Here is a 16564-nt window from a genome sequence, read left to right as displayed (position 1 = left end):
AATTTTAGGTATGTGGTGTCATTGGCAATATTACTGATACAAATGTGATCAATATTTATGTCTAATAATTTTTTGTGTAGGTCGTTGAAAAAATATTCTTTAAAAAATCCACACCTTATGTAGTTCTTTGAAAAAAACATTCTTTAAAAAATCCACGTCTTGTATAGGTCGTTACCTAAAATGCGCACCTCATGGTGGAGGCATACAAAATTTTATTTATTTTATTTCCCACCACTGTGGCCACTTGGCGTTTCAATGCAGATGTTAAGAGTGAAATTTCCAATTATGCACAAAGGCATTAAGGATTGTTTTTTACAATAAATTGGATCGACATGCGTTAGGCATGAGCATGGATGGGCATGGTCGTAAAACTACATTCGTGTCGACAATGTGTTGTTTTGCCCACAGCCACACGGCAATGATAGATACTCTTGTTGTTGGCAGCGTTTTAAGGTTTCCAAAAAATACATAAAAGAAACAACTACAACAATATCTACATCAGAAGCGGTGGTGACCATTTAAACAGGACATCATCGCTTTCAGTCGCTTTGTTTTAATTTTTTTTTTTTGGCGAATTGCTGAACAAGGCCAGCGTACGAATTTTTGCCCATTCCCTAGTTTACATTCCTATATGATACGTTGTCAGTAATGACTGCAAGCTTCGAATTGAATGAAAATGTGGCAGTACATACATACGCGTGTGTGTGAGTGTGGCAAACATGTGATTTCTTGTGTTGTTTTTTGCTGGTTTGCTGCTGCTGCCGTTGGTGATTCAGTTTCAGAATCTGTTTTGGTTCGGCACCAGCTGGGCGTATAAACAAAATAATTATTTCGAATTTTTAATGATTCCAGCCGCACGAATTTATTACCCTTAAAAACAAAATCCGCCAACACTGCCCAGCTTGCCTGCCAATGGAGGGAGGAAGTTCAGTGTGTAGCGACCAAGAAGAGCGGTAGCGTATGAATAATATTAATTATTACCAACACAGTCGCACACACACACGTACGCAATAGTTTGACTGCATATGCCTCCTCACACATAACATAACAATAAAACAACAACAGCAGCAGCAACAATTCGTTGCAAGGCAAATTTGCAACTATTAATATCTGCAACTTTGTTGTTTATGGCAACTGCAATCATCTCATTTGCCTTAACCAATTTGACCCATAAAGCAAGCGAAAGAAAAGCCACGCATTTACATGGTTAATTCACGCGTACGCGCTGCCTGCTGTTCGCCGGCCGATAATCGTTGCTGACGTTGGGTGTGTGTGTCGCAGTCGCCATCATTTTGCGGCTATTGTTCGATTTATTCATTTCATTTCATTATGCCTGGATTTGACAGACCGTTGGCGGTGTTTGAACACTTCTTTTGTTATTTGGCTGTGCGTTTTCTTTGCATTTCGTTTGCATTCGTTGTTTGTTAGTGCCCAGCGGATTTTATTTCCGTTCGGCGGAAGATTCCACCACTTGTCAAAGAGACTCTGGTGATTTACGACTGTGAATAAGGAATGCGATTACGACAACGGACGGACGGACGAACAAACATGACAACCGAAACGCACTTGTCGTCGTTCGATTTAATTAAGACTATATTTATCGGCTGGGTGCAAATGTGGTTGTCGAAATCTACTTTAAGAGGATAAATATGTTTTCGGGCGGTTGTTTTTTGTTTTCGCATTTCTTCTCTGTTCGTTCTGTTCAGCATTACAACAAACAAAGGGAACCATAATAGGTTTTCACCACTTTTGCTTATTTATCGTTGTTGTTGCTGTTGGTGTTATGAAGGAAATGCATCATTTGACAAAAAGGTCCTGTCCGTTATGTAATTTATGGTTAAGAAAATGAAAGACGAAATACAAAATGTTTTAATTACACGAAAAATACGGGATATGGCTTTATAAGGTTTGACAGGATTTAATCTTGTATTAAATTGTATAGCAGATCCAAACGCATGTAAAGTTGAATATGTGTTAATTCGGAATCCGATGTACTTTCGATCAGAACCACATTTGATTTTGACGTAGCCATGTATGTGGACCTTTGCAATTTTGTGCAGTTATTGCTATTGCACCTACCATGGTTTGTATTGTAAACTAGCATATGACCACTATGTGGAAATTATTTAAAACAAATACCGACAAAAATGAACATGTTAGTAGCACTTATAGGTACTAACGCATAGTACGTATTTGCAAAACTACCTCCATATATCGATCCTACTCCAAACCATTGATTCGCATTCCAAATTACAATCTTATAGCTCTATCCGTTCACATGCTACGAAATTGTACCAAATTTAGTACATTTTAGTACTTTTCGGATATTTATTGTCGAATGTTCTAAAAACCATTTTTTACATATATTCTCCACTTTATTAGTGACCCTCATTTCAAATTTGAGAGTTCTAGCTCTACGGGTTCGACAAATACAAATGGTAATAAATACATATTTAGTAATTTTTGGTATGAATTTCCAAAAACCCAGCCTTATCTTTGGACCAAAAGGGACCCTCACTCAATATTCTACCTTCAGTCGTTTTGTCTGGGCATTGATGAATCGTTAAGTCAGTCATTAAATCAGGTATGTGGGTCCACGTATTGGTATAGCTCCCATATAACGATATCGCCCCATTTTTTATGTTATTTTCCGCATAATTTACCCAAAGTGGCTGTAATTTGGCATTCCGCATATATATTTACAAAAAAAATTATATATAGGTCCATGTTTGTAACGCCGCGAAATATTGGTCCTAGACCCACCTTTTAGTATTCCGATCGTCATATCTCGAGTAGCTGAATCGATCTAGACATGTGTGTCAGTTTGTCCTTTATAATTTGTAAACACCATTCAGGCCACAGTTTGGACCAATCGTTACGAACTTTTGCATCTTGAACGGGTTCTGGCCAAAGAAGATCCCCATTGGTTTTGGTAATGAACCGTTAAGATTTAGGGAATGAATAAAACATTTTTGTCAGTTTTTTGGATGCTCTACAGTTCACAATTATGATCAAGAAATTTTACATGGAAGAGGAGATCAGAGGATCAGATGATATTTCGGGAATGAAATAGACCAGGAATATCTGGTTTTCTAGTCCATATAGACGCCACAATTACAAGCCGAACATCACTAATTATCCATGGGGAAGGCGATCTGGTAATGATCGGTTAATATTTAGGAAAATCCTTATTTTTGTCTGTGCTCTAAAGGTGAAAATTGTGATTTAGAATAGATGCAGCGAAAGAGCTGTTGACCTCCAATCGGACAAGAGAGTGCAATTATCGCGAAATATTACCCGGGCTGGAATATAGATCCGCATAATCTTAGAGCTCAGTGGTAGTTGTGTAGGGTATCATATGGTTGGCCCTGTCCGACTATAATGCTCCACTAGCTTCCTGAACAGAAAAAAGAGCTATTTATGGATCCCTCGCTGACAGTCAATGCTCCAATGACTTATATTTAACTCAAATAAAAAAATCATAGTAAAAGGCTATATTTGAGTGTGTCTCAATTGGAGGGGACAAAACACTTCGATGGTTGGGTTAAGCTTATGAAAAATATATAGATAATGCTGGAGAATATTTTTAAAAAAGCAATTATTTTTGATGGAAAATGATATCGGATTTCCTTATTTACAACTATGAATAAAATCCATTTGTCATAAAAAAAAGAAAAACTGCGATCACATAACGATCTGCTTGGTTATCGATTCTTTTTTCGATTAGTATCGCTTCATAATAGGGATTTATTTTATTTTTGCTGTTGTTGAGGTTTTTTGTGGTTTTTATTGGATTTATAATCAGCAAAAATGCTTATAGGTCTTCTTTTGGTCATCAATAAAAAGTGGCAAAATGCAATGGCATTCATGCGTGTGTCATTAACAATAATTTAGCCTACCTTAACCCTTACGAACATCGCCACCATCACCACTGGGCTATTGGTTGTTGGTAGAATAAGAAGGCGATACTCCTCTGAATGAAGTGCGATGACAAAACCGACATAAAATATTCAACCAAAACGTAGAAAGACAAACGGAAGATACATTCCTGGAATTGATTTCTTGTGGTTTTTGTGGTCCAAACAGAATTTTTAAAGATAATTCTACGGCATTCGGTATCCTGAAGCAAGAAAAAAGAGACACAACCAAACATTATCAATCGTTGGCATTACAGCAGCAGCAACACTGTTGTTGCTGAGCTTGGGTGTGTGTGTGTGGTAATGTGAAATGAAACAAAAGACAAAACAATCCTAAAGGAATTTTGTAAAGCAAGTTTCAAAAGTGTTTAACATTATCATCATCATCGTTGTCGGGGTTTGTCATTTTGCAATTTGAAAATTTGAGCTGCATCTTCTTATTTGTCGTCACTTGGCATTGATGAGTAGTATGGGCTGAGGATGGATGCTGCTGCACTGCACTACATTACATCCATCTATTTATTTTCATTTTTTTTTCAGTCTCCGATAATTACACAGCCACAAAACCTGATGATGGCTGCATGGCGATGTCAATAAATATACACCTGGTTTGTTGCCTCGATGTTCGGTTGGTTGTTAGCTGGTTAGCTGCGTTCGCTTAGTTTGTTGCTGCAATATGAATGCTTATATCAGGCTTAACATGTTGTAGAAAAATTCTGCTGATGTTTTTTTTTTGTTGTTGTTGTTGTATTCTAGTTCAAACATGTTTTCATTCGGTTTTTCTAACCATGGGAACATTTTTAGTTTATTAGCCAAAGTGACTATTTACCATTTGACTTACAAAGTTTGAACGCTACCATTTGGCTGGTGAGTATATTGGATATGTTATTGGGTTAGAGACGCATGTGTAATCAGAATTAACTGCAGAATCTAGCTTAACATTGATAATAATCAGAATTAGTGCTCTTTTTGTAACAATTGTAATTTTTTAAGCCTAATGAGAGTATATAACAATTGTAAATTTTTTAAGCGTGTCTCATAAAAATGGAATGAAACTGGTGCGCACAAATTTGACCTAAATTTTTCACTTCCTATAATTCCTTCAGAACTGAGGATGGTGATTTCAGTTCACCCTGAATGCTGGACTACTGTCACTTCAGTTCAAATATGAACCAGCAATTCAGGTCAAAAATTTGAATAAAAGATATCCAATTTCATCTAAACCTTGCACATCGTAATATTTTTACTAAGTCTATATAAAGTCCGTGTGTTGGACCTATCGGTCAATTACTTCTGGGTCAAGATTTTAAATTCTTGTAAATATCATATGAAGCAAATGGAGTATCCGATTTAATCCATTAATTGTACATCGTAATATTTTATAAAAAAACGGCATTAAATCCAAAGAAGGGAGGCAAACTTCTTCTGGTATCTCTCGCTAGATAGTCAACAGTCTTACAAAGTCATGGTGCTTATATAAAGGAAGTAGCAAATCCTGTGTCTTCTAAACTTGGAAGGCCTCAGATGCAGATCTCGTATTTTGTTCCCACCAAGAATCTGAAATGTCAAATTACAGGAATGCAGGACCAATACTGAAGTCTTCCAGCAAAGAATTTTTTGGCCATCAAGAATACCTAATGTAAAGTTTGGCTGGAAAATGATATATGAAATAATCCAAACAATGATATATGAGATAATCGAAACAATTTCGTTGAGGATAGTTATTGGTAATGTTAGAATCCTATAACTGATGGCAATCTGCAGCCCGTTCAGGATCACCGGTTCCTTCTACTTTAGACATACTAAGTCAATTCCTGTAAGTTTAACAAAACAATTTACTAACGCTGCCCATTGTAGATCACAAACCCAGTCGTTTAGAACCTACCAATTGATACACCTCACCATATACCAATTTATTAGTATTTCAAGGCGTGATTAGAGTTAGAGAGCAGCTGGAAAGCGAAAAATAAAACAACTTATTTGTCCAACAATAGAATGAGAATAGGAAAATTACCAATCCATAGCTGTTCTATGGTAAAAAAAATGAACAGGACTTGTCAATGCATTTATTTACAGTCATTCATTATTCCGATCATACTCGCTGCACTCACTTACTAGGCAACACGCATACTCAGCAACAACAACCACATATTACAATTGCATAAATAACGAAAAGAAAATCTGTACACAGTGTTGGTCAAGTCATTTGCTGTAGCTGCTAACATTGGGGCCAAAGCAATGGTCTCACATAACATCAAAACAAGGTTAAAAAATTCGCTGAGATTGAATAATATTCACAAATGGCCACTGGTCAAGACTAGCCTCCGCGATGCCAGCAGTTGCTTGCCTAACATTTTCATAGTTGTTTAGGGGAAAAAACTAAAGTCAATTTTCTTGCAATACCTGAGAAACACCTTGCGCTCATTCATTTCGCTTTACGCGATGTTGATGAAGACGGACGGTGGGGTTCTGTTTTTTTTTTTCTTACTACAGATTTGATGTGTAATATGTTGGCAAAAAATAAAAAAAAAAACAAACTGGTGCTTAAATCTCCAAGAGAGGAACCATTGCAAGGAATGCAATGGTGGTGCTAGTGGTGGAAAACACGTTTTCAATAACAACAAAGATACATCATCGAGCCTGAACGACGGCAACAATGCCCCGGTAATAATTTTATTACATGTTTTTTTGTTTTGCTTCTCTGGCTTTTTCATTCTTCGTCTTCTATTGCGAACGCGCAACACAAACTGGACAAGTTTAGACATAATCCAGCTTCTAATACGAAAGAAACACAAAAAATACTATCATTCACAGCAACAGATGCTAAAGATTCTAAATGAGCTCTTAACACAAAAGTTCTTGCGCAAAAACGATTCAATTCCCCTTGCCATGGTTTCCCTCGGCCTTTGTCATAAGTGACCATTGACCACTTTAGTTTTTCTTGTTGTTGTTGTTTTTGCAAATATCTACAATAACAACACGATAAGAAAGAACACCACTTGCTGGAGAAATCCGCAAAGAGACCCACAAAAACAAAAAACAACAACAATCTTCAAAAGATTCTTAGCATTGAAAACTTGAAATACAGCATCATTGACAAACAACATTATCTCGTTGCTCCTCAGTGGAGCCCCAGAAAAAGAACAGCTGCTGTTAGCAGATTTTTTTGTTTATAGAAACGTTCTATCTTTAGTAGTTGCGATTGGATACTAATGCGCCGGCGCCGCATTATTACCCAACTTGGTCGTAAACAATGTCGTTTTTACGCTTTTCTAAACTCACAAAGGTTGTGCTCTGTGTTTTTGAGGAGGTGTATTTATGGGGAAGTAAGTAATGTAATTCCATATTATTTATGGGGAAGTAAGTAATGTAATTCCATATTAAGTATGTTGAATTGTAATATAAAAATGTGTAGGTGGCATTTTTATATGTCAGATCTAATAGCTGCTACAATTTGTGGGTTCATATAACTTGTAGCTGATAGATGTTGAACCTATTTAATATACTTTATGTGTAACATTTATGGAGCTCGGCCTTTGTCATAAGTGACCATTGACCACTTTAGTTTTTCTTGTTGTTGTTGTTTTTGCAAATATCTACAATAACAACACGATAAGAAAGAACACCACTTGCTGGAGAAATCCGCAAAGAGACCCACAAAAACAAAAAACAACAACAATCTTCAAAAGATTCTTAGCATTGAAAACTTGAAATACAGCATCATTGACAAACAACATTATCTCGTTGCTCCTCAGTGGAGCCCCAGAAAAAGAACAGCTGCTGTTAGCAGATTTTTTTGTTTATAGAAACGTTCTATCTTTAGTAGTTGCGATTGGATACTAATGCGCCGGCGCCGCATTATTACCCAACTTGGTCGTAAACAATGTCGTTTTTACGCTTTTCTAAACTCACAAAGGTTGTGCTCTGTGTTTTTGAGGAGGTGTATTTATGGGGAAGTAAGTAATGTAATTCCATATTAAGTATGTTGAATTGTAATATAAAAATGTGTAGGTGGCATTTTTATATGTCAGATCTAATAGCTGCTACAATTTGTGGGTTCATATAACTTGTAGCTGATAGATGTTGAACCTATTTAATATACTTTATGTGTAACATTTATGGAGGTCGAAATATCCTTTTAGAATCCATATGAACCTATATTTAAAGAACATAAGAACAAAGTGACTTTCGGTGTTAGCGCCAGATATGCATTTTGATTAGATTTGTTTGTTTGATTTGGTTTAGTTTCGGATATATTTTTTAGTCGTAGCAAAGTGTATATACCCTAATTAGTTAAAAGACCAAGGGTATAATTCCACAATAATTTTGAAGACAGAAATACTTACTTAGCTGGCTTGTTACAGAACGGTTGTTCCATAAGCCGAGCTTAAAAAAGATTTCCAAGCGCGTCGGTCTTGTGCGCAAGTCCACCAATTTGGAAGACCACGTTCCAAGATGTTGTTTTCTACTTGTCTTTCCATCTAATTCGTGGCCTTCCCCTTCTACGGGAACCATCAATAGGCTCATTTTTATATGCTTTTTGAGCTGGGGCATTTTCATTCATCCGCGTATAAATTGTAAAGCTCATGGTTCATTCGACGCCGATCTTCACCGTCGACGCAGATCGGCCCGTAGATCTTTCGGAGAATTTTTCTCTCAAACACCCCAAGAGCTGCCTCATGTGCTTGCGCAAGTACCCATGCTTCTGATCCATATAATAGCACGGGTAGTATCAGCGTCTTGTAAAGTGTGAGTTTGGTCTGACGGGAGGTGCCCTTGTTTCTAAACTGCTTACTTAGACCATAGTAGCATCTGTTGGCCATCACAATCCTTCTCCGAATTTCAGAACTGATGTCATTTGTTTTATTTATGGCGGTACCAAGGTATATAAAGTCTTTAACTACCTCCAAGCTGTAGTTCTCAAGTTCCACAGTTGTCTGGACGTCTTGCGCGTTGATACCATCAGATTGGTCTTCTCGCCGTTTACTGCCAGACCCACTTTGCCAGACTCCATTTCAATTTGTTCAAAGGTGACTGTTACCGCTCGCAATGTTCGACCCATTATATCAATGTCATCGGCCTATGCGGGTAACATGTGTTGTTTGGTGTACAGAGTGCCATTTCTGTTCACCTTTGCGTCTCGTATGACATTTTCCAGTAGGATGTTAAAAAGATCACACGACAAACTGTCACCTTGTCTGAATCATCGTTCGGTATTGAAGGGCTCCGATAGGTCCTTCCCTACTTTAACTGCCACTGTGCCACTTAAAGTTATCCTGCATAGCCGTATTAATTTTGCAGGAATGCCGAACGCAGACATGGCTTTAAACACCTCTGAACGGATAGGGCTGTCGAATGCGGCTTTATAGTCGACAAATAGGTGGTATGTGTCGATGTGTTTTTCGTGGGTCTTTTCCAGGATTTGGCGCAGAGTGAAAATCTGGTCAATGGTGGATTTGCCAGGTCTGAAGCCGCATTGGTATGGTCCGATGATGTCATTTACCATTGGCTTCAATCGTTTATATGCGATGGGAAGGAGACTTATTCCTCTATAGTTGGCACATATCGTCTTGTCTCCTTTTTTGTGCACGGGACACAGGATGCTGAGGTTCCAATCACTGGGCATGCATTCATCTAGCCAAATTGTGCTAATCAGCTTGTACATGCTCCTGAAATACAATAGGATTATTAGCCTGAAGTAATTTGTGCGCTTTCTGGCCTCGTGTACGTTATAGATAGGTCCTGCTCAATTTTAGGTATTTTGGAGTCCGAGAAGCTTTGTATACCACCCATCATGAAGTTTATATTAATTGTCATTACCTTTCAAACACTTCGATGTTCGGTATTGCAAATGAGATTTATCAGTCCTTTTTTGATGTAGCCCCCGATTTCGGATTTTGGAAACGTTATATAACGGTACCCCACTATATTTATTATTTTGGGGATTTTGGACACGTTTGCAATCGAATTGCCAGTAATTTGGTATTTTGGGTTCTTAGAACACGAGTTTTCTCCCGGAGCCCTCATTATTTTCATATATTTTGAATGTCATCCTCATTGTGGAGAGTATACAAAAATCGGCTGGGCCGAACTTAAAATAGTTTTACTTGTTTCATTTTGCATTAGAGGGTAAACATCTTCTTCGCATAATATCAATACAATAATGTCAATACAAAATTACAATAATACAACATGCCCAAACTCTCAAAAATACTGAAATTTGGGATGTACCATTTATGGATGTTTCCTAAAAAATTAAACAATGTTGAAATTTCCGATTGGCAGCTTTGTTATCGCATGGTAACCCTAGATTCTAAATTATAGCAAAATATTCCCCAAATACCGACAAATTGGGGGTACAGTAATATGGGGGCTTTCCTAAAGGTGGCCAATATTGATCGTAGTTACTACCAAATAAGATTTCCAAGTACTTATTTACAACTGAAAATTGCGAAATTTGTGCGTACATTCGTGCGGGCACTCCCTTGAAGGGAGACCAATGTAGATATTTTTTGGTAGGTGGATCTCTTATACAATGATAACACTAAATACCAAATTTCAATTAGGATGGAAAACGTGCCAAAAATTCCCAAAATACCAAATATCTGGAGGTATCGTTCCAACAAAATGTGGATCGATATATTCCTTTTTTAATTCGAAATATCAGTGTCCAAATTGCAAAGCTCTATCTTAAATATAGCGATTTACATATATGATAATTTCAACAGACAGGTAGACATGGCTATTCTGATCAGGAATATATACACTCCGATGAATATTTCGTGGTGTTGCAAACGGAATTACAAATTTAATATAAAAATCCACACTTAGTCATATTAAACAAAATTAACTTTGGATCTTAGTCTTAGACTCGGATGGCAAAATTTCGCCACAACAATCTGCCAATTCCTTAAAAGGCGAATGACGCTGTCAAATAACTACGTTTGTTAAAATATCGAAAATATGTTATGGTTTGCATGCAAGTGTTCTTTAAAGGATGCCATTCCGTAACTTGTTCAGCAATTATCATAAAATTTATATATTCTCCAGTTATACCTCACTCTGACCCCTAATACTAATTTATACAAATTTATATAATCTTAACCAAATATACATCATTTTATAATTATGCGTGTTTTTTTTAAATTCTGAACAAAATTCTATTGTATAAATAGGTCACACACACATTGCCACTTTGTGCTGGCCATTGCCGACCTTTAACACAAAAAAATTAAATAAAATTGGCAAGAAATTTATGCGAATTTATAATTTTTGCAAATAAAGATCCCATGACAGTCTAACGGTATAGAGGGCATGTCGATTTGTATCATTTATGTATACGGAGATATTCGACCGGTATAAAAGGTCAGAATCTTTGGCAAATTTTGTTAGTCTGTAGAAAGTTGTCGTAATCTTGTCATCCGTACTCACAGGTTAGGATTGAAGCGGTTAGAAAAATAAACCAAAATATGCGTTGGCAATTGATTTTATTAATTCTAAGCGCTGTAGCTTTGCAATCGGCATGTAAGTTTATAAATTGAGATTTTTGAAATTATTTTTAATAACATTTATTCAAATCTTTATAGATGGTCAATATGGTCGCAGACAAATAGGTAATCGCGGACGTCAAACTATGCCAAACGGTGAGAGGTATTTCATATTCAAAAAAAATAAATACCAACAAGCTCCTGCCACACCCACCGTACCCATGACTCCAACAAGTCCCACAAGTCCAACGACACCAACATCTCCCACGTCACCAACATCTCCTACCTCACCAACATCTCCTACTTCACCAACTTCACCTACGTCCCCTACCTCACCAACATCTCCTACATCACCAACTTCACCCACGTCTCCAACCTCACCCACATCTCCAACATCACCAACAGCAAGAGATGAAACCGATTCCAAGGATTACGACAAATCCTTTTATTACGGCGATTATGACAACGAAGACCTCGACGATGAAGACGATGAAGATTATAGTGCCAACTATGTTGCTGTGGGAGCCTATTCCCAATCTGGTAGAAAACCAGCAGGATTTGCCCGCCGCCAAATGAACCGCAGGCAGCAGGGAATTCGCCGTAATCGATTTGCCGGACAGCAACAGAAAATACGTCGCGATAATCGTAGTAAACTTCTCGAAGAAAGCCAAAGGATTGTCGTCGGAAATCCTCAACAACAAAAACAACGCCAATTTAACGGACAACAACAGAGAATTCTTCGCCAAAGACGTCTAAGGAAAGTGGCAGCTGATCCGGTTATCTAAATGAAATAAAATGTTTTTGACTAATTGATTGCGAATTTGGTAGTTTTTATTTAAAGAATGGGGTTTGCTAATCAGCAATTAGTTAAGGAAAAAGTGGTTTCTTCAAAGAACCGGCATTCACATAGGTAGTATCATCCATGGAGGAAATCGAAGCTAGCTTCCGGATGCTAGTTTTTTGAGTATTTGATTGAATATACTCAATTGTTCTTCAAAGGTTGTTTTTGATGATTGAGAGTTGATTGTATGATTTATGGGAGTTGATTGTATGATTTTTGGTTTTTAAAATGCCACGAGTGGGACAGCAATTTAATGCAATTTTCCACCCCAATAATCAGACATAACAGGCGATATAAGGCTAAATGTTAGGTCTGGGTGTACCTTTTACGAAAAATAGAGGAGTTTTGTATACATCTTATGAATTTTTTTCAACACGATTTGGTTATTATGATACGTGTCAATGCTGATACTTAAATAACCTAGCCGATAAAGTTCATTCACCGAAAACTATTGTTAATAAAATGTGCAAATTATATGCAAATTAATTTGTTGCGAACCAGTTTCGAAATATTTTAAATTTTGCAACAAAATTCTATTTTTAAATGTCGCGGTCTAATTAAAAATTCCGTTTGAAGCCCATTCGATATTTTAGTAAATTTATTGACAAACAAATGAGTCATTTTTTTAATCAGCGGTTGCTGTTTGTTTACTGAATTAGTTATGTTTAAAGTTCTCAAATGGATATTTAAATAATTTAAAACAAGTAAAAACGGTTTTAAGTTCGGCTGGGGTGCATTCAAAATTCCCCCCAAAATTTCATATATGGGGACTGGGTCATGTTATAGTAGGTTGTTCATGCTCCGAAAAAATAGTTTTTCAAATTACAGACTCTCTAGTTGAAAAACTTAAACGGGACCATATATTTTTTTATTCGCCAGAAATTCAAAATGTCAAATCCATGAGAAAATTCGGTAAATTATTTATTAAGAAGAAGAAACGGAAAATTTAGGTGGGGTTATATCAAAACATGGACCTATATATACACAGAAACGAGTTTAAAAGTGTCAGCCGGTGTTGCCGACAGATATATACCCCAACCTATGGGTTGCGGAGGAGGTATTCGTATATGTCTAATTAAAGAGGTTTCGGATTTTATGGTGATCAAATATTAGGTTGAGGAAAAAAACATTAGGCCGGACGTCGCAATTGTCGATTAAATCGGAGAAAAGATCGAAGTGGAGCGACATGTTAGCAGTCGTAACATCGCCCAGGAGATAAAAATCGACCATGAAACCATTTACACAAAACTGTATTAAAAAAGAAGCTCGATGTTTGGGTGCCACACCAATACAGTGAAAAAGATAGGATGGATCGAATTTCTATCTGCGAAGCCATGGCCAAACCCATTTCTTAAACGGATTATGACTGTAGATGAGAAATGGATCACATACGATAAGCCTGTGTGAAAACAACTGGCAAAGCACCTCAAACGATAGCCAAACCAGGACTAACGACCAGGAAGGTTCCACTATGCATTTGGTGGGACTACAAGGGGATTATTTTTTATGAATTGCTTTCATATGGCCAAACGCTAAATTCTGATTTCTACTGTCAACAACTGGACCGGTTGAAGATAGCAATTGACCAGAAACTAGAATTGGCCAACAGGAGAGGTGTCGTGTTCCACCAGGACAACGCTAGATCACACACATTTACAGTGACTCGCCAGAAACTTCGGGATCTTGGTTGGGATGTTTTAATGCATCCGCCATATAGTCCGGACTTGGCACCAAGCGATTATCATCATGTTCTAGCATTGCAAACTTTCTTGCCAAAAATCTCCTAAATAGCGAATCTACGATCTCTATCGTTATTGCAACAGACAGACGGACATTCATAAATATACATAGAATTGTATTCTGATCCAGAATATATATACTTTATGGGTAGAGATGGTATTTACCGGGTAAATACCCAAGCGGTGGGTAAATACTGGGGAAAAAACCCATTTGCGGGTATTTATATGGGTATTTACTATATTGAATCGGTAATACAACATCTTACACCCTATTTCCGGGTTTCTGTTATCAAATCGATTTAGAATGGATAGTTTTACGATACTTTAAAGACGTGGGTAAATACCCGAGTTTTTACCCAACAATTGGATATAAACTCATTAACTGCCGAACCACTTGACATAAACATACATGTTTTTTATATCAAAGCAAATATAGAAATCCGAAATGGGGTCCCTGGGTCCAAGTTTTGATATAGCCCCCATATAACCGTATCCCCCGATTTAAGATATTTTTTGTCTATTTGACACCTTTTACAATCCAATTGGCTGTAATTTGGCACAGAGTGTTCTTTTTTGGTTCCAAATGTCCATGCAAAAATGTATGTATGTAGGCCCACGTTTACTGGTAGCCCCCATACAAAGGTACCCCTATTTTGAGTATTTATCCAAAAATTGGGTATAAACTCATTAAATGGCGAACCAATTGACATAGGCGGCCAAAATTTTGCATATATGTTTTCCTCTTTGTTTTCCCAATTATATTTCGAATTTTTAATTTGAATTTCATTAAGAACAAATACAATACCCAACAACAACACAACCATAAAATATACAAACTACTCTATTATGGTAACAAAACTATTAAGGAATGTGTGTAATAGGCCGTTTAACTACCAAAACTAAAAACTTGTTTGCATCCCATCTCAATACCTGTTAGACAGCATTGACTTTTATGCTTTTACATTGCCTTTGTAAAATTGTTGACACCGTTTGTCGGCACTGTTCGGCCTGGTATCATTTGCAGACATCAGAGCTACACAAGTTGCCATGGATAGTATAACAAGCCCATAGCAAATTGTAATATTCTGTAAGTTGTCATCAATAATGTTTTGTTGAAATTTAATGCTTACCTTAAAACAACGAGACAACAACGAACCAAAAACTACTTTTCCAATATTAAAATTAAAAAAAAATGAAAACGTTCTCACATCATTTGCTTCGTTCTAAAACCAAAAACTGAACAAAATCCAACGCTACTTATATTTCAAGTGACACAGTAAAGCCACAAAATCAATCAAATCGACAATCGAATCAAATTGTTTCAACCGCAATAACCGTGAAACGAAACACTAATGACCGACTAACTCAACAACATCAAGCACCGAAAAAACAACAACTTGGAAACATTGCCAAAAGCAATTTCATGTTTTGTTTTTGTTCTCTTCAAGTTGCTATTTTTGTTTCTTCATCAAATGTACACTTTTTGTTTGCTGATCTTCAGGCAAGCAGGCAGGCCGACATCATTCAATACGACAATTAATAATATTCTTAAGAAATCATCATTTGTCAAGAGTTTTTTGCAAAAACGAATTGAATTCTAAAATTAAAACATGTTAGAAAATGATACAGTTGATGGTGACGACCATGTGATGACCTACACACGTACACGACCGGGATTTTAAATGCGAAATATGGCCTATGTCAAAACTGACTTATTGACAATGTATATTTTACCCATCAAGGATCAAAAATGAATTTTAAATTTGCTCCAAAGTGATAGACCTTTCAATAAGTTCGTAATGGACAATCTATACCTTTTGTGGGAATATTATTAATAGGAGTTCGTCGGTACCTCAATTGAACTCTTTCAATGTCAGAAGAAGTCGTTGAGGGTTCAGAGTAATATATCAACCAGTTTTCAGAAGTTTTATAAACAAAATCTAATGGGTAATTCAATTTGGAATTAGGAAGAACTTGATATAAATTACTAACCCTACAATCACGAGAACAATGTAAAAGGTACACTGAAGCGAAGCTATACCATTATCATTCGCTGCACTTTTTGATGTAGCTTAGAAAATATCTAATAGAGGTACTAATCTGTCTGTGTAAACAGAGAAGAAATCGGCAAATGTTCAGGAGTCGGAATAATATTGTAATCAAAAGAACGTTTTATAAAGTGCAGTGAATATTAAATTTGACATTCATTTTGCAGCATATCAAAAGATTCGATGGAGACTCCATAACTTTTAGTTAATCTTGAGCATAATAAAATTCTATGTCTATGTAGACTTGTCCGTCTGTCTGTTTAAATCACGAAATATAAAAGATCAAACCTTGTAAATTTGCATACACCTTGCTACAACTCCTAGAGTGTTTGGACGTAGCCTCTATATGAAGATCCTGCACATTTTCGGTATTATGAAGGCTTTATACGCATTTCCCCACCGAAGTGGCTGTCATTTGGGATTTCAAGCTACCGTTTGGTTAGGTCCGGTGGATTCAGTTCTTGCTCTAGTTGTATTTGGTCGACTTGCAATTCTTGATTTCGATATCACATAAGCAGAGAATTACAGCAAA

The 16564-nt window shown here is 36.7% G+C and overlaps 1 protein-coding gene across 1 annotated transcript; it reads left to right on the top strand.

The window, feature by feature from the left end:
- The first annotated feature begins 11386 nt into the window (after nucleotides 1–11386).
- LOC133337531 (uncharacterized) lies at nucleotides 11387–12189 on the top strand. Its single transcript, XM_061545750.1, has 2 exons — nucleotides 11387–11441; nucleotides 11504–12189. Exons 1-2 carry the CDS (start codon nucleotides 11387–11389, stop codon nucleotides 12187–12189), a joined length of 741 nt encoding a protein of 246 aa, XP_061401734.1.
- Nucleotides 12190–16564: the final 4375 nt, after the last annotated feature.

Source organism: Musca vetustissima, unplaced genomic scaffold (genome assembly GCF_032173495.1).
Source record: "Musca vetustissima isolate MV318-11 ecotype Yass unplaced genomic scaffold, APGP_CSIRO_Mvet_v1 utg198578, whole genome shotgun sequence".
Taxonomy (NCBI): domain Eukaryota; kingdom Metazoa; phylum Arthropoda; class Insecta; order Diptera; family Muscidae; genus Musca; species Musca vetustissima.
Note: the sequence above shows the minus strand (reverse complement) of the source record. Positions and strands in the feature narration are given on the sequence as shown.